Below are 19,231 nucleotides of genomic sequence, written 5' to 3' on the forward strand. Positions count from 1 at the left end.
GGCTTCACTAGGCAATATTTTACATGTGCTTCTTTGGACACCTTTCATTAAACCTCACAGCGTAACAGAGTTCTTGATCGCAACTAATTTGACTGGCATTTGACCTGACCCTGCTTCCGGTGGAGGATAAGTTTACACGAGCCCGCGTTTGAACACTGATAATACAATATGATTTATAGCTACATGGTTGCAAAGTTGTATTTTACATTGGTAATTATACAAAGCAGGTTTGACTACTCAATTATTGTCCAAAATTGTCTTAATTATGTTTTTTTCCGTAGACATACAAAATCAACGTGTTTATTACGACCACCTGGTCCCTTTATTTAATAAGATGTTTTGGTTATTTTTTGGTGTCATTATTGCAATGACAATTGAATTTAATCTCCTAGAAAGATCCTCTTCAGTACACAACTATTATGAACTGAATTAAATATTGAAAAAAAAATGTAAGAGAAATTTAGTAGATTAAATTTTCCTTTCAGGTTTCAAAATCCTGACGGTAGTACATACATTCACTATGGACAGACTATACAAACCTGTTAAACCCAATATTTTAGTGGCCGAAGCACAAACAGCTCGAATTCAATTAATTACTTAGACTTACATAACTTTGTACCAAAAAATGAAGGTACATATGGATGGGAAACGTACCAATATGACCTTTATCAGTTTGATTTGTGCACTGAGCCTTTGCACAACTCTCACTACCCTTTTACATTGCGGCGTATACAGTCAGAACCAGACTTGAGTCGTTGTTACACCGGGCCTGGTTACCCACCAATTCCCCGTTTTGAGCGTATATCTCGGTCTTTTTCCCATCATAACTTTGTCGATCCACAGTTTCATTCATTCACAATACCACGACATGTTATTCCAGAAAAAGAATTATCATCCCACAATTTGCCAAATATGTGGCGAATCATTTGATAATCATTCTTATCAGCATATGGAATTATGGGGAATTGACACCTCCGATTATCAAAGTGTAGAGGGTAGAGCAATCAATATCCCTATCCCGTCATCAATTGAAAGTTTGTCAACCTATTAAAATAGGACTAGATTTGTTGAAGAATCTATAAGCAGTACTTCTGGTCAGGCTGAGAATGAAATCATCATAAGAGGTATGTTAAATGTATTAATAGAAGGGCCATAAGCGGTTAACCAGAATGTTATAGAATCAGGGGTTTGTGGATTTTTTATAATGTTTTTTTTATCAGTTGATTTCTTTTTTACTTGTCGATTATACAATATTCCAAAATGAACTGTTAAATACTGAACACTTGTAACTGTTCTGACTGGAACGTATATCTTGCTTTTTCAGAATGTCTGCTCCCCCAAACAGTCCAGCAAGTGACAGTTCTGTCGAGGCAGAAAGATGGGTCTGCTGCGAGTGTCAGCTATCAGCTATTGACCCCTCAAAACTTGAAACATAACTAGTCTGTAGTGATAACACTGTTTTGACTGTCGCAGATGGAACACTCTGGCTATACTGTGCATCATGCCACAGACAGTTCCATTTATTCTGTGTTGACAATCTGTCAGATAGTACAACCGTCCATGACATCAATTCTCATGGTTTTTACTGGTGTTTGCACTGTGGTTGGTATAAGTAACTGAGCAATTATGGCTGAGGAACAGTTGTTAGATTTTGGCAAAGGCATTGCCGATGTACCAGGAGCATTGTAAACCAAAAGTCACTGTGTTCTTTAATCTGATTGGTTGAAAAACGTGATCAAATCGTATTTGATTCCCGGAAATTATCTGCGTATTAATACATACAAACATCGCTCACACCATTGTATTGTTACATCATCAGCTGTAATGACGTCATTAAAATCATATTGTGACGTAAAGTCCGAATGAGCAGTTCCAGATGCTACCATGGGAGACAGCCGAAACGGCCGGCTGATGACATTTCACTGCTGTACCCGTACTCGATATCAATGAGAGCAGACACAAAAAACGTGTGTGGACCTTCTGGTTTACTTTTGTGTTTACAATGTCGATAAACATCATGTGTTGGCCAATTTCCGGGTGTTATTGAGTATTTGAAGCACGGGAATTCATTTGGAACCGACGGCGTCAGGGTTTCAAATGAAATATTCCGATGCTTCAAATACTCAATAACAACGCCGTCGGTTCCAAATGAATTCCCGTGCTTCAAATACTCAATAACACCCTGAAATTGGCCAACACATGATGTTTATCTCCTAAACGGATATTATTTCTGAATATGTTTGTACTGATGATAATAATGCAAGCAATAACGATGTATTGGAAGACTTTGCTGAAACATGCTTAGATTCTAGCCTCTGTACACTACCAGAATACGGAGAGGATACTGTTAAATTTCTGCATTAGATGTTGACCAAGATGTTGTTGAAGTGACTCTTCCAACTCTGTCTATACCCTTATCCCATTCTGATTGTGAACTGGAGGTGCAATCCTTTATTCAAAGTGGGTGCTGTGCATGGAATTGCACAAAGAAGATTCCACTTGATATGATTCAGGAGTCAAGACTGGATTGTCTTGAATTTGATTTTTATTGTGATACCGGTAATCACGTTAATCATCATCATATCTTAATGCTCGGAGCATTGAATACCCTTGTACAGAACCAGCCTCATACCGTGAAGAAAGGTCATGCCCCTCAGCCAAGAACGGAGACCAGAACAACGTACATGTTCAGAGGTGTCACAGTTTGTCGAGAATGTTTCATGTTTGTTTTTGGGTCGGGTATTAAGCGTCTTAAAAACGTCAAAGAGCATATGTTAGTTTCTGGAATAAATGCCAAGAAACATGGTAGGGCAGATAAAACCAATCAATCAACATGTCTCACATTAGAACAGCGAAAAAAGGCTGTACAGTTCATTGAAAACTATGGTGAGCAGAATGCCTTAGTGATGCCTGGCTGCATCTCTGGAAGGAAAAACACTGACTTAAAACTGTTGCCTTCTCACATGACCAAAAAGTTTGTATACGGAAAATACGAAGATGCGTGTCATGACACTAACGAGGAACATGTGTCAGTTTCCACATGGTATGCAACATGGATGTTGTTTTGTTCCCACATTGTTATCCAAAGACCAAGAACAGATCTGTGTGCTGTTTGTCAGCAGAACAGTATGACCATGTCGAAACTCAAGAACATATTGACCAAGTGACGTCTGAATGTGGATTCTACATTATTCTACGTATTTATCTTACTGAACACCTCAATGGTAATTTTGAACTGTTTGAAGCACAGGTATCGGATCATAGTATGGAGTACCAGACAACAAGACGACAAAAAAAGCAAATATAGAGCTATCTCCCTTCCGTCGATTTGCATTTGCAAAACATGGGTAATTTCCATACATCATACGTGATTCAATGTTATTCGAGATAAACAATTACTACTATGAAGTACCAAATGAGTTCGGCATTCCAAGCGGGGTGCATAGAAAATGTTACTCGCTTGTAAACGGGGTGCACTGAAAATAATAGAAGAGCGCTCAGCAAAGAGCAAGATAAATGGTTATATGACTGACCTGTGCATGGAGGCTGACCAGGGACCATAGTGACGTTGGTGGAGATTTCCTGTCCCCGACTGTTGACACAATAACACCTCTCAGCACCAGTGTAAATGTCACGCTGACACTGCTGTGGAGCGAAGTCACCATTGACGGAGCAGTTGGTCAGTGGAAGGTATGAACTGCCTAATGCGGACCTCATGATGCTCCCCACCATGGTACTGGCATTGTTCACTCCAGGCACGGTCTCAGTCCCGTTCAGGATGCGCTGGACAGTGTCGGTCAGGTCCTGCTGCCGTTCACATTGGGTGCGTGCTGAAATCGACAATCACTTGTTTGTGAATCTGTGCAACATGAAGCCTACCATTCTCTTCCCACAGAGGTTACTTGACATATCTTCCTACGAACCTCTGTTCTAATACGGCCATATTTCCCGGTTCTCGTAAAATCCCCTAGCGGCAAAAGATCGCAAAACGAATTATCTCCCTTCTTTCTATCCAATCAGAACACCTGTTACATCGACTTATATTCAACTTAGACTAACACAAGAAAATGTGAGGCCACAAATATCTCCGATCTGCCGGGGACATGTGTTGATGTTACACACAAGATGTTTAGGCTAGCTTGTCGGTTGTTAACGAGGGCGATGGAGACACCACTGATCCGCCATAACATGACTGAGTTCTGTCTAGAAGAAACGTTTGCGCATCGCGCAGGGGAAGAGGTTTAGTTTTCTCGAAGTATACGGAAATTACCGAGGCCTTGCGAATGATCACTTTTGAAACAACGTCGCTGATTGCACAACTAAATCTGATTGCCTCCAATCACGAGTCTTGAACGCTCACACCATTAAAGGGCCGTATTAGAACAGAGGTTACTTAGGAAGATATGACAGGAGTAACCTCTGTGGGAAGAGAATGGAAGCCTACATATACATGCAGAATGGGCAAGCAGTGAGGATGAGCAGCTACATAGGACAACTCTGCTGTCTTACACATGAAAGGCTGTAACGCTGCATCAAACTATCGATGCATTGCAATTGTTGAGTCTCAGATAGCAATTAATGGATGGTAGAAATGAAAAACTATTGATGCATCTATAGTATGTGTGACGTAATAACTATCAAAAGTTTAGTAATTGACTTCCACAGGATGTTTGGGTACAGACTTGCAGCTTCATTGAGTTTACTTAATCTGGGTTTCAAGTTTCTTGTGACTCATTAAAACTACTTCAGCTTGTTTTTATTTCATATAAACTATACATTCATTTCTTGTCACTCGTTAAAACTACTTCAGCTTGTTTTTATTTCATATAAACTATACATTCATTTCTTGTCACTCATTAAAAGAGACTGAAACTACTTCAAAACTTGTTTTTATTTCATATAAACTAAAAATTCATTTGGGAATTGACTTCAAATGAGACAAGTCAAGGAGAAAGAAACTATTGCATTAGTTGGTCGCAATAGTGGGTCGCAATAGACTATCGCTATCACAATAATTGTTTCCCCCTCAATAGTCACCCCAAAAATCAAGGCTACACACTTGGTACACCTTACAGTAACATGCACAACATGCCTATACAGGAGAATTACATATTATTACTGCCTGTTACACACCTGTTCCCAGTCTTTCACAGAACGCTCCACGACGACCCTCGGGGCATTTGCACAACATCCCATTCTGGACATCGCCGACACATTCACCAGCACCGCAGATGTTCACACTGCCAAACATCGAACACACACGGGCTGAAAGGAGAACAGAAACATTCACAGGACAGGTGTACAGTAAAGGTGGGCTATATGATGCAGTATAGGTGTTACAGGTGTGTAATGCAGTATAGGTGTTACAGGTGTGTAATGCAGTACAGGTGTTACAGGTGTGTAATGCAGTATAGGTGTTACAGGTGTGTAATGCAGTATAGGTGTTACAGGTGTGTAATGCAGTATAGGTGTTACAGGTGTGTAATGCAGTACAGGTGTTACAGGTGTGTAATGCAGTATAGGTGTTACAGGTGTGTAATGCAGTATAGGTGTTACAGGTGTGTAATGCAGTACAGGTGTTACAGGTGTGTAATGCAGTACAGGTGTTACAGGTGTGTAATGCAGTACAGGTGTTACAGGTGTGTAATGCAGTACAGGTGTTACAGGTGTGTAATGCAGTACAGGTGTTACAGGTGTGTAATGCAGTACAGGTGTTACAGGTGTGTAATGCAGTACAGGTGTTACAGGTGTGTAATGCAGTACAGGTGTTACAGGTGTGTAATGCAGTATAGGTGTTACAGGTGTGTAATGCAGTACAGGTGTTACAGGTGTGTAATGCAGTACAGGTGTTACAGGTGTGTAATGCAGTACAGGTGTTACAGGTGTGTAATGCAGTACAGGTGTTACAGGTGTGTAATGCAGTACAGGTGTTACAGGTGTGTAATGCAGTACAGGTGTTACAGCTATGTAATGCAGTACGTGTTACAGGTGTGTAATGCAGTATAGGTGTTACAGGTATGTAATGCAGTATAGGTGTTACAGTGATGTAATGCAGCATAGGTGTTACAGGTGTGTAATGCAGTATAGGTGTTACAGGTGTGTAATGCAGTATAGGTGTTACAGGTGTGTAATTCAGTACAGGTGTTTAATGCAGTATAGGTGTTACAGCTGTGTAATGCCGTATAGGTGCTACAGGTTATAATGTAGTTTGGGTGTTACAGGTGTGTAATGCAGAATAAGTGGCACTGGGTTTATCATGAAGTACAGGTGTTACGGTGTTTACACTTGAACAAGTACTTTGTGATTACAGTACTGTCTCCAAATACAGTGTAGTCTCCATGCTACTCACCGTTGGTCTGGCAATGTACTCCTGTATAGCCTTCCATGCAGTTGCAGTAGAAGCCTTGACCGGCCCGCTCCACACACTGACCGTTGTAGCTACAGGGCATTGCATCACAGGGGCTGCGGTAGTAGTAGTCTGCCAACAGACAGGGCAAACTATACCTTCCACCAGGGTGCCAATCCAAAACTGTTTACCTTACAACTGTTACATTCCTATAAAATTCAGGACTGGAAAAGATTCTTTCAACAACCCTATTGGTGACAAATACTTTTTTAAAACCATTGGAGAGAGGTAGTTGTTGTTTTTTTAAAAATTCTTTTGCTACTAGGTCCGTTTTGGCACCTTTCTGAAGACCTTGGTAGGAGGCACCTTTGTGAAAACAACTTGCAGATATATCTTTGTGCAGCTGTGGGGAAAGCCTGCCAGGTTGTGGAACACGGCAAACAGTAGGACTGCATGGTATTACTGTTATATTGCAATATACGTTTCAAACGATATGTATCGCAATATTTTTTCTTAAAACTGGTATATTGGGTAAAGAACATATATGAAGGTTTTGTGATTATCTTTATGGTTTCAATTACAATTTACACACGTTCATTCACAACAGATGTTTTCCTTCGTTCTACAGTTACAGAAGGCATACTGTAATACAATAAAGAGTATAAAAAAGAAAATAGAATCCATGGCTATGCAACCTAATTATGAGATTGCGGTTATAAGAACCAAAACATGTATGTTTAGGGACCTAAAGTGTAGAAAATAGAATCATTTACTGCCAAACGCATAGGTTCCCAATATAGCGCAATACATATCGCAATACATATCACAATACATATCGCAATACATATCGCAATACATTGACAATATACATATCACAATCCATATATCGCAATACATATCGTAATACATATCATATCACAATACATATCGTAATACATATCACAATAAATATCGCAATACATATCGCAATACATATCACAATACATATCACAATCCATATATCGCAATACATATCACAATCCATATATCGCAATACATATCGTAATACATATCGCAATACATATCGCAATACATATCACAATACGGGTACCGATATTGCATTATATTGCAATACAATGTATTTGCCAATACACAGCCCATGCAAACAGTATGATGAACGTTGTCATAGTTGTGAATAATCAACTAAGGGGAATCTTCAACATGATAGGCAGATATCATAACTAAGGAGAATCTTCAACATGATAGGCAGATATCATAACTGAGGAGAATCTTCAACATGATAGGCAGATATCATAACTAAGGAGAATCTTCAACATGATAGGCAGATATCATAACTAAGGAGAATCTTCAACATGATAGGCAGATATCATAACTAAGGAGAATCTTCAACATGATAGGCAGATATCATAACTGAGGAGAATCTTCAACATGATAGGCAGATATCATAACTAAGGAGAATCTTCAACATGATAGGCAGATATCATGACTAAGGAGAATCTTCAACATGATAGGCAGATATCATGACTTAGGAGAATCTTCAACATGATAGGCAGATATCATAACTAAGGAGAATCTTCAACATGATAGGCAGATATCATGACTAAGGAGAATCTTCAACATGATAGGCAGATATCATGACTAAGGAGAATCTTCAACATGATAGGCAGATATCATGACTTATAAATGCATTATGAGAGTCTGTAGAATTAGATAATTCTGCCACCAAAGCACACCAGTACTTACCAACACACATGTTTGTCTCCTTACATCCGGAGGTACCACAGCGCTCTTTCCTTATGCACTTCTTGCCGGTACGACACTGCACACAGATATAAAACATGTTATACTTGGGATTACACTTTCCCAGTAAAGAACAGATTCTAGTACTTTTGTTGGGTTGAGTCCCATCTGGAATTCAAACCCACACCCTCAGAGTCAGGAACCTAATCGCCAGCACAGAAAGTCAGCCGCCTAACCCGCTAAGCCACCAGACTTCCACAAAATGGACTTCGGACAACTGGTGTCGGTCTAGACTGCGGACTTTGTGTCTGAGCTGAGCGGATTAGGTCGCAGTGAAGCAGGAATACCCCACTCAGACACATTATACTGACTCCGAGCCGACCAGTCCTTGTTGTACCCATTAATGTCGAGCGCCAGGCAGGCACCAACAAGTACCATATTTTAACGTCTTTTGGTATGACGTGGTCGGGGATCGAACCCGCAACCTTCCGCTCTCCAGGCGGACGCTCTAACCGATGGTTGGGTGTGAGGTTTAGAGGGATCGCATCTCACCTGACACATGTATATTGGAACATCCTCACAGTTAGGGCCGTAGCTCGACGGACAGTCACACATGTGACTCCCATTACCAAGGTTAATGCAGCTGAAGTTGTTCTGGCAGGGGTTTGATTGACATGGATTGTTGGTCACTGAAATCATACACAGGACATCACAGATAAATATATACTAATATCTAATCTTGTAGGATTCATTTGTTGGACAGCACTTATATATAATGACTATAGTGATTATAGTTTTATACCAATTTTACCAATATTCACAGTCAGGTGAAACTGTTCAGTACCTACGTCCACAGTCAGGTGAAACTGTTCAGTACCTATTTCCACAGTCAGGTGAAACTGTTCACTACCCCCGTCCACAGTCAGGTGAAACTGTTCAGTACCTACGTCCACAGTCAGGTGAAACTGTTCAGTACCTACCTCCACAGTCAGGTCAAACTGTTCAGTACCTACGTCCGGTCAGGTGAAACTGTTCAGTACCTACCTCCACAGTCAGCTGCAGTCAGGGGTTGAGATGTCTTGTTTCCTCTGATAAAACCATAGTTGTCCACACAGAAGCAGAGAGTCCGCCCAGTCAGTACGTCCACCTCACACGTAGGGGATATGTACTGTGTTGGATTGCTGGGGTTACACTTGGGCTTTATGTATGAAGTCAGGTTGAATTTCTGCAGTATTTCAATCAGATTATTCGCTCTGGCATAGTTGACGGGAGGTGGAACAGCAGTGCCTTGCAGAACCTTCTGAATGTATGCCGAGAACCGTTCTTTGAGCTCACAGCCCCAAATGAATTCTGTTGGGAGAAAGGTCATGACAATCAGTCCCAATCATAACTGCCAATCTTAACAGTACATCGGTAAAATATTGAATCTCTCTCCCATTAATGTGGGGTGGGTATTTGGTTGATCGGTTAATGAAGTTTTACGATAGTTCACAGAGGCAAGCAAACTACCACACAACACATAGCAGATCATTTCTGAATGATAGAAAAAATCAACTTTTGTATGGTCCACATTATTTGTAAACGAAATCTGTTAACAAAATAACAGCTGCATTTATTTGATGATGAAGATGGATGGACTCACCATAACCCTGTTTCTCACAGAAGAGTCCTTTTCTGTTACTTCCACACTGACAGATTTCTCCAGTTCTCATATCACCAATACACGAGCCACCCATGCATATATTGGAGTAAAAATAGTCACAAAGTCGCTCTGGAAAACAATATGCAATATGACAAAACGTCTTCTGTATCATAGAGTATCTGGCAGGGCTTGATTTAAGGAAATGAAACCTACTTGCATCCAGTGCAACCTAAGGCAATCACCTTGTTGCACCAAACAAAAACAGGTTGCACCTCCTGCTTAATATAAAATCTTATATACAGCTTGAGTTTTGGTAAAGACGGTTTAGAACAGTATCATTACAAAAGAAATCTGTAGTTATCCTACTTCTTAAACTTTCATGAACAGTACGTCCTTCAGCATTCTCTTCCCACAGAGGTTACTCCTGTCATATCTTCCTACGTAACCTCTGTTCTAATACGGCCATATTTCCCGGTTCTCGTAATATCCCCTAGCGGCAAAAGATCGCAACACGAATTATCTCCCTTCTTTCTATCCAATCAGAACACGTGTTACATCGACTTAGATTCAACTTGACTAACACAAGCAAATGTGGGGCCACAAATATCCCCCATCTGCCGGGGACTTGTGTTGATGTTACACACAAGACGTTTAATGGCTAGCTTGTCCATTGTCAACGAGAACGATGGAGACGCCACTGAACATGATTGCACAACTAAATCTGATTGCCTCCAATCACGAGTCTTGAATGCTCACACCATGAAAGGGCCGTATTAGAACAGAGGTTACGTAGGAAGATATGACAGCAGTAACCTCTGTGGGAAGAAAATGGTCCTTCAGTGACAGTTCCTACAATAATCAGAGTCAATGTTCCAAGTCAGTTCCTCCTTATTCTGTTTTCTTCGAGCAAAAAATATTAACATGCACTGCGTGCAAGTTGATATACATAAGACGTTGAATTTAGTAGTTTCAGGTTCTTAATGCTTAAATCAAGCCCTCCCTGGGTAAACTCAACCAAGGCTCCCAATTACCCACAGCTTTGACAAGAGTATTCCTTCAGCCTTACCCTCACAGTTGATGCCCATAGTTCCAGGGGGGCAGATGCAGCCGTAGCTTGAGTACCCATAGTCCACGCAGGTCCCGTTATTCATACATGGAGAGGAGTCACAGACATCTGGAAGGATATAGAGGGACACTGACATAGGGGTTTACACCAAGAATATAGTCAGCATACCTAACCTGGCACTTTATACCAAGGATATAGTCAGCACATCTAACCTGGCACTTTATACCAAGAATATAGTCAGCATATCTAACCTGGCACTTTATACCAAGAATATAGTCAGAGTATCTAACCTGGCAGTTTACACCAAGTATACACTCAATATATCTAACCTGGCACTTTACACCAAGAATACACAAAATATATCTAACCTGGCACTTTACACCAAGAATACACTCAATATATCTAACCTGGCACTTTACACCAAGAATACACTCAATATATCTAACCTGGCACTTTACACCAAGAATATAGTCCATATATCTAACCTGGCACTTTACACCAAGAATACACTCAGTATATCTAACCTGGCACTTTACACCAAGAATACACTCAATATATCTAACCTGGCACTTTACACCAAGAATACACTCAATATATCTAACCTGGCACTTTACACCAAGAATACACTCAATATATCTAACCTGGCACTTTACACCAAGAATATAGTCAATATATCTAACCTGGCACTTTACACCAAGAATACACTCAATATATCTAACCTGGCACTTTACACCAAGAATACACTCAATATATCTAACCTGGCACTTTACACCAAGAATATAGTCAATATATCTAACCTGGCACTTTACACCAAGAATACACCTCAATATATCTACCTGGCACTTTACACCAAGAATACAGTCAATATATCTAACCTGGCACTTTACACCAAGAATATAGTCAATATATCTAACCTGGCACTTTACACCAAGAATATAGTCAATATATCTAACCTGGCACTTTACACCAAGAATACACTCAATATATCTAACCTGGCACTTTACACCAAGAATACACTCAATATATCTAACCTGGCACTTTACACCAAGAATACACTATATCAATCTAATATCTACACTCAAGAATATATCTAACCTGGCACACTCAATATATCTTACACCAAGAATACACTCAATATATCTAACCTGGCACTTTACCTGGCAAGAATACACTACACCAATATATCTAACCTGGCACTTTACACCAAGAATACACTCAATATATCTAACCTGGCACTTTACACCAAGAATACACTCAATATATCTAACCTGGCACTTTACACCAAGAATACACTCAATATATCTAACTTGGCACTTTACACCAAGAATACACTCAATATATCTAACCTGGCATTTTACACCAACAATATAGTCAATACATCTAACCTGGCACTTTACACCAAGAAAACACTCAATATATCTAACCTGGCACTTTACACCAAGAATATAGTCAATATATCTAACCTGGCACTTTATACCAAGAATATAGTCACTATATCTAACCTGGCACTTTACACCACGAATATACTAGTAGTCAATATATCTAACCTGGCACTTTACACCAAGAATACACTCAATATATCTAACCTGGCACTTTACACCAAGAATACACTCAATATATCTAACCTGGCACTTTATACCAAGTATATAGTCAATATATCTAACCTGGCTCTTTACACCAAGAATATAGTCAATATATATAGTCAATATATCTAACCTGGCACTTTACACCAAGAATACACTCAATATATCTAACCTGGCACTTTACACCAAGAATACATTCAATATATCTAACCTGGCACTTTACACCAAGAATACACTCAGTATATCTAACCTGGCACTTTACACCAAGAATACACTCAATATATCTAACCTGGCACTTTATACCAAGAATACACTCAATATATCTAACCTGGCACTTTACACCAAGAATATAGTCAATATATCTAACCTGGCACTTTACACTAAGAATATAGTCAATATATCTAACCTGGCACTTTACACCAAGAATACACTCAATATATCTCACCTGGCACTTTACACCAAGAATACAGTCAATATATCTAACCTGGCACTTTACACCAAGAATATAGTCAATATATCTAACCTGGCACTTTACACCAAGAATATAGTCAATATATCTAACCTGGCACTTTACATCAAGAATACACTCAATATATCTAACCTGGCACTTTACACCAAGAATACACTCAATATATCTAACCTGGCACTTTACACCAAGAATATAGTCAACATATCTAACCTGGCACTTTACACCAAGAATACACTCAATATATCTCACCTGGCACTTTACACCAAGAATACAGTCAATATATCTAACCTGGCACTTTACACGAAGAATATAGTCAATATATCTAACCTGGCACTTTACACCAAGAATATAGTCAATATATCTAACCTGGCACTTTACATCAAGAATACACTCAATATATCTAACCTGGCACTTTACACCAAGAATACACTCAGTATATCTAACCTGGCACTTTACACCAAGAATACACTCAATATATCTAACCTGGCACTTTATACCAAGAATACACTCAATATATCTAACCTGGCACTTTACACCAAGAATATAGTCAATATATCTAACCTGGCACTTTACACTAAGAATATAGTCAATATATCTAACCTGGCACTTTACACCAAGAATACACTCAATATATCTCACCTGGCACTTTACACCAAGAATACAGTCAATATATCTAACCTGGCACTTTTTACACGAAGAATATAGTCAATATATCTAACCTGGCACTTTACACCAAGAATATAGTCAATATATCTAACCTGGCACTTTACATCAAGAATACACTCAATATATCTAACCTGGCACTTTACACCAAGAATACACTCAATATATCTAACCTGGCACTTTACACCAAGAATATAGTCAACATATCTAACCTGGCACTTTACACCAAGAATACACTCAATATATCTAACCTGGCACTTTACACCAAGAATATAGTCAACATATCTAACCTGGCACTTTACACCAAGAATACACTCAATATATCTAACCTGGCACTTTACACCAAGAATACACTCAATATATCTAACCTGGCACTTTACACCAAGAATACATTCAATATATCTTACCTGGCACTTTACACCAAGAATACACTCAATATATCAAACCTTATACTTAACAGCAATTGTACCCCCATCCTAATCTTTCCCCCACCCTTCCCTCACAACCCATCCATCGCCTGCAGTCACACCTGTGGTATTTTGGATGAGGATTTCACAGCTTCTGCCTCGGTAGTAGTTCTGACATGCGCAGAAGTATTGCCCATCAAATCCATGGACACAAGACCCTCCATTGTAACATGTCCAGTTGGAGGATCTACAGTCACCTGGAATAATGAAGTTTTTCTCTTCAGTGAATTGCCTCCTCTCTCCTGTATATATTTACAAACATTCCTACCTGTAGTTACTCTCTCCTGTATATATTTACAAACATCCCTACCTGTAGTTACTCTCTCCTGTATATATTTACAAACATCCCTACCTGTAGTTACTCTCTCCTGTATATATTTACAAACATCCCTACCTGTAGTTACTCTCTCCTGTATATATTTACAAACATCCCTACCTGTAGTTACTCTCTCCTGTATATATTTACAAACATCCCTATCTGTAGTTACTCTCTCCTGTATATATTTACAAACATCCCTACCTGTAGTTACTCTCTCCTGTATATATATTTACAAACATTCCTACCTGTAGTTACTCTCTCCTGTATATATTTACAAACATCCCTACCTGTAGTTACTCTCTCCTGTATATATTTACAAACATCCTACCTGTAGTTACTCTCTCCTGTATATATTTACAAACATCCCTACCTGTAGTTACTCTCTCCTGTATATATTTACAAACATCCCTACCTGTAGTTACTCTCTCCTGTATATATTTACAAACATCCCTACCTGTAGTTACTCTCTCCTGTGTATATTTACAAACATCCCTACCTGTAGTTACTCTCTCCTGTATATATTTACAAACATTCCTACCTGTAGTTACTCTCTCCTGTGTATATTTACAAACATCCCTACCTGTAGTTACTCTATCCTGTATATATTTACAAACATCCCTACCTGTAGTTACTCTCTCCTGTATATATTTACAAACATCCCTACCTGTAGTTACTCTCTCCTGTATATATATACAAACATCACTACCTGTAGTCATCTCTCCTGTATATAATTACGATCATCTCTTCCTGAAATTATTTGTTGTGAAAAGTCAGAGAAAGAAATTTCATTCAGTCATATTTTTCCTCGATCTAAATTTTGAACCATGGATACCATGAACAGCTTCTGTCACAAAGTGTCATCTTACCTTGAGTGCCTGTGTAGTTTTGGCAGAATACTCCTGAATAACCATTTGCACATTCACAATTGAACCTGAAGCAGGTGCCCCCATTGTAACACTCGTCATTAGTGAAACATGTAGTGTCTGAAACAGAAACATTAGCTGTATATAGGGGAAGGAGCCTCATTCATCAAAAGTTTTAGTATCAGTATTAGCGTCAGTTGTTGAAAAAAGACAAAACATGTTACATAAACTATCATCTCAGGTAAAATTAAGAAATCTAGAACTTGAAACAGAGATTTTTCACGTACTAAAGGTTGGGAGGAGTGTTATATAAAATGGTACAGTTTGCAAGGTAGGTCTGATACATATGAGGGGTGGTGAAGTAGCCTAGTGGTTAAGCATTCGCTCGTCACGCCGAACACCCGGGTTCAATTCCCCACATGGGTACAATGTGTGAAGTCCATTTCTGGTGTCCTCCGCCGTAACATTGCTAGAATATTGCTAAAAGCGATGTAAAATCAAACTGACTCACTCACTCTGATACATATGAGGAGCGATAAAAAAGTAATGAGGCTCACCAAGAAAATGACACAAGCGCAGCTGTTTTTATGCTATATTTTTCTACATATTATCTGTTAACCTCAAGCAAATTGGTTTTGGTATGGTCCAGCCTCACTATCCCCATTTTTTTTTTATCTTGGTACCCCCAATAACGCAAAATCTGCAGCAAATGCACTACAAACGTCAGGAAACAAAATATGCAAGAAACATTTTGTGTGTTTGAGATAGGTAGACTTAGATGTTAAAGTGCAAAAAAAAGGCAATTTGAAACTACAATCACTTGTTAAAGTGACTCCCCCTTCATGTTTACTGAGAGAGCTTGTTTTGGAGACATTACCCACCCCACAAATATTTTACTCCAATGTGTTGTGTTGACAAATAATATTACCCACATATGTGAAATTTTGGATATGTCTTTGCTAATGATTCCTTCAAAATAAAAAGAAGGATTTTCAAACATTGGACATCGAGAATATAGTTAGGCTGATTACTTTTTAACCGACCCTTGTATTATAAATGTTCAGAGGATAAATGCTATTTTGTATCAAGGGAAATTATACAACTAAGACAATATGTTTGAAAAACATACAAGGATTATTACTGGGGACTCGTTGCCAATGAGATGAATACTAGCATAAAGTATTCACTACCCACGGGGGCGGCAGGGTAGCCTAGTGGTTAAAGCGTTGGTTCGTCACGCCGAAGACCCGGGTTCGAATCCCCACATGGGTACATTGTGCGAAGCCCATTTCTGGTGTTCCCGGCCGTGATGTTGCTGGAATATTGCTAAAAGCGGCGTAAAACTAAACTCAGTCAGTCAGTCAGTCAGTCACTACCCACCCCACAAAGACCATCATAGTATACTCACTGCCAGGTCTATTGTATGGGTTCATGCAGGTGCGTCCGCAGCCATTGTTGCAGCACTTGCTATCCCCGCTGCAGTCTCCATCACTGGAACAAACTGGTCCACATATTCCAGTAGAGTTACCAGACACTGGGGGACACACACCCGGCTTTTCTGTAAAAGCAATAAATGAAAATCGTCAGTTTGTTGTATAGTCAGGATGAAGATGTTTACTCAGATTGCACCTCGAAGTATACGAACAATAAATATTATATCTTTAACAGAGCAGTGTTTTACGGAATAAAAGATGGTGGGGTACAATATAGAACAAACTTTATGGATAACAACTTCTTTGTTCGTGTGTGTGATGTTTCAGTACAGATTCTTGTACCGTTGTCAAGCATAATGGAACATGAAGAAGGGGGAAGTATATATATACTGGATGTAATAATGTAACAAAGAAAACAACATAATTAACATAATTGGCTAGGCAGAAAGCTGATGAAGCCAGAGAGTAGCCAAAGGACAGGCATGGAAGCCAATGATGTACAAATAATAATGAGATGTTTATACAGGAGATTGGGCTTGGTGGATGCGTGCATCATAAGCGGATGGAATGAAGTATCCTTGGTCTCTGGTTGATGGTGGGCTTTTGGGGTTTGATGTGGATGGCTTCGGTGAGCTTGCGTTTAGTGAAGTCTGTTTGTTAGAGAGAATGGTGATGTCAGACCACTCTATTTGATGATTGGGGCTTGCTTTGATGTGGTCGGAAATGGCTGATTTGCTGTCGGAATTGGTAACACACGAATAAAAAGAAGTTGTTATCCATAAAGTTTGTTCTTTATTGTACTTCCCAACTTCTAAAATGCCACTCAAAGAAGTTAGACAGTGGGGTAGCCTCTAGTGGTTAAAGTGGTCACGCTGAATACCCGGCTTCGATTCCCCACATGGGTACAATGTGTGAGCTCATTACTGGCATCCCCTGCTGTGACATTGCTGGAATATTTCTAAAATCTATATGAAACTATATTCACTCACTCATCATTATTGAGTAAAGACAAAAATATTCATACAGTTAAGCACCTCACATACTGCAAAAGATATGACCGTCTATAAGCCGATCCCATGGATAAGCCGACCCCAAACTTGACCCTCAAAATCAGTGTCAAAATCATATCTCTCATGGATATGTCAACTCCGCGATGGGTCGCGCCAACAGAGACCAGAGTACCCGTAAGTATGTTCCATCAACGACGGAGACACCATTACGAGAATATTACATAATAAAGATTACCGTGTTTGTTTACCTTTTTTAACGATCACTGCTTGCATCAACAACTAGACGCCATTTGGAAAGTGGATATACAGCGTAAGTGTTGGTGAGAATATTACATAATAAAGATTACCGTGTATTGTGGCAACATGTGTTTGTGTTCCTTTTATATCCCAAGATCACTGCTTGCATCAACAACTAGACGCCATTTTGTGAAAAAGTACCATCGGTAAATAAAAACTGAAGTCAACTTTTGTTTCAAAATATATTATTTAAGTGTCCATATTTCATCTATATATATATGACAATAAGAAAAATAGTCCACTAACAATAAACACTGACATTTCTGCAAGAGAGTTCTGAGATTTTCACAAGTCATCGGGTCAGAACCCATCAAATTCGCGGTCACTGTCACTGTCGATCCACATTATTCAAAGAATTCACTGTCATATATATTGTGTCTACTCAACGGATCTAAACGAAGTGTAGTTGACAGAAAATGCATAATATATTTTGCTTCTCTAAATATCATATTTATTGTAGCAACAAACTGGCTTGCTTATTTTACCCCATTCAACAATCACAAACTGATTATCACTGCTCCATGTCACGCGGCTTACCACGCTCATGATGGTCCGTGATAACCTTAGTGTTGATTATATATTTTTACATAAAAACTATTACACAATGCTAGGATATATTTTTTTGGGTTAAATAATAGTATTCAATCAATAGAATTCATCCCGCTATATTATTGTGCATGTTTGAACTTGTTCAAGGGGAAACGGTGCACAGCTGATTGCTATTTCCGCTTTGTGTAATGGTGACAGATAACGCACGGTAATCTTAATTAATTTATAGAGCAAAACTGTAACTAAAATTACACAATGCTAGGATATATTTCTTTGGGTTAAATAACGGTATTCTGTATTATATTTTACTGATGACTGCGCCAGAATCGGCCCCGCTATATTATTGTGCATGTTTGAACTTGTTCGCCGGGAAACGGTGCACAGCTGATTGCTATTTCCGCTTTGTGTAATAGACAAATACGCACGGTAATCTTAATCCCTGCAAATAAAACAATGCCCAGCAAAACAACTTATAACTTAAATGGTAAATAATCTTGTCTAGTGATGTTTAATTGCAAATTTGACGCCTCTACTGACAAAGTCGCCTTCTGTTGTTTGTTCCCGCCAAGGATAATGATGTTGTTTTCTTTACCCCTGGAAAAAGTTTGACTAAAGTGTAACTCATGGATAAGACGACTTCCCTCTCTACAGACTGCTTTTTGGTCCTCAAAATTCGGCTTATAGACGGTCATAACTGTATGTTTCATGCAAATAGATGGGATCAGTGTAAACTTTGGGTAACAAAGAATTGTTTCTATGTTAAACCAATAATCTTTAAACGTAA

The 19,231-nt window shown here is 39.1% G+C and overlaps 1 protein-coding gene across 1 annotated transcript in view; it reads right to left on the bottom strand.

The window, feature by feature from the left end:
- LOC124267812 (neurogenic locus notch homolog protein 1-like) overlaps window positions 1-17,587 on the bottom strand; it is a 38,116-nt gene extending 20,529 nt beyond the window's left edge. The window contains exons 1-12 of the mRNA XM_046702808.1: window positions 17,581-17,587; window positions 16,567-16,716; window positions 15,162-15,278; window positions 14,039-14,173; window positions 10,795-10,902; window positions 9,729-9,857; window positions 9,131-9,436; window positions 8,639-8,775; window positions 8,090-8,165; window positions 6,350-6,478; window positions 5,134-5,265; window positions 3,534-3,830 (exon numbers count right to left, since the gene is read on the bottom strand). Of these exons, the coding sequence (XP_046558764.1) occupies window positions 3,534-3,830; window positions 5,134-5,265; window positions 6,350-6,478; window positions 8,090-8,165; window positions 8,639-8,775; window positions 9,131-9,436; window positions 9,729-9,857; window positions 10,795-10,902; window positions 14,039-14,173; window positions 15,162-15,278; window positions 16,567-16,716; window positions 17,581-17,587 (1,723 nt within the window). The remainder of the gene's footprint in view (window positions 1-3,533; window positions 3,831-5,133; window positions 5,266-6,349; window positions 6,479-8,089; window positions 8,166-8,638; window positions 8,776-9,130; window positions 9,437-9,728; window positions 9,858-10,794; window positions 10,903-14,038; window positions 14,174-15,161; window positions 15,279-16,566; window positions 16,717-17,580) is intronic.
- Window positions 17,588-19,231: the final 1,644 nt, after the last annotated feature.

The sequence above is a fragment of the Haliotis rubra genome, unplaced genomic scaffold (assembly GCF_003918875.1).
Source record: "Haliotis rubra isolate DU_JTF1 unplaced genomic scaffold, ASM391887v1 Scf1006, whole genome shotgun sequence".
NCBI lineage: Eukaryota > Metazoa > Mollusca > Gastropoda > Lepetellida > Haliotidae > Haliotis > Haliotis rubra.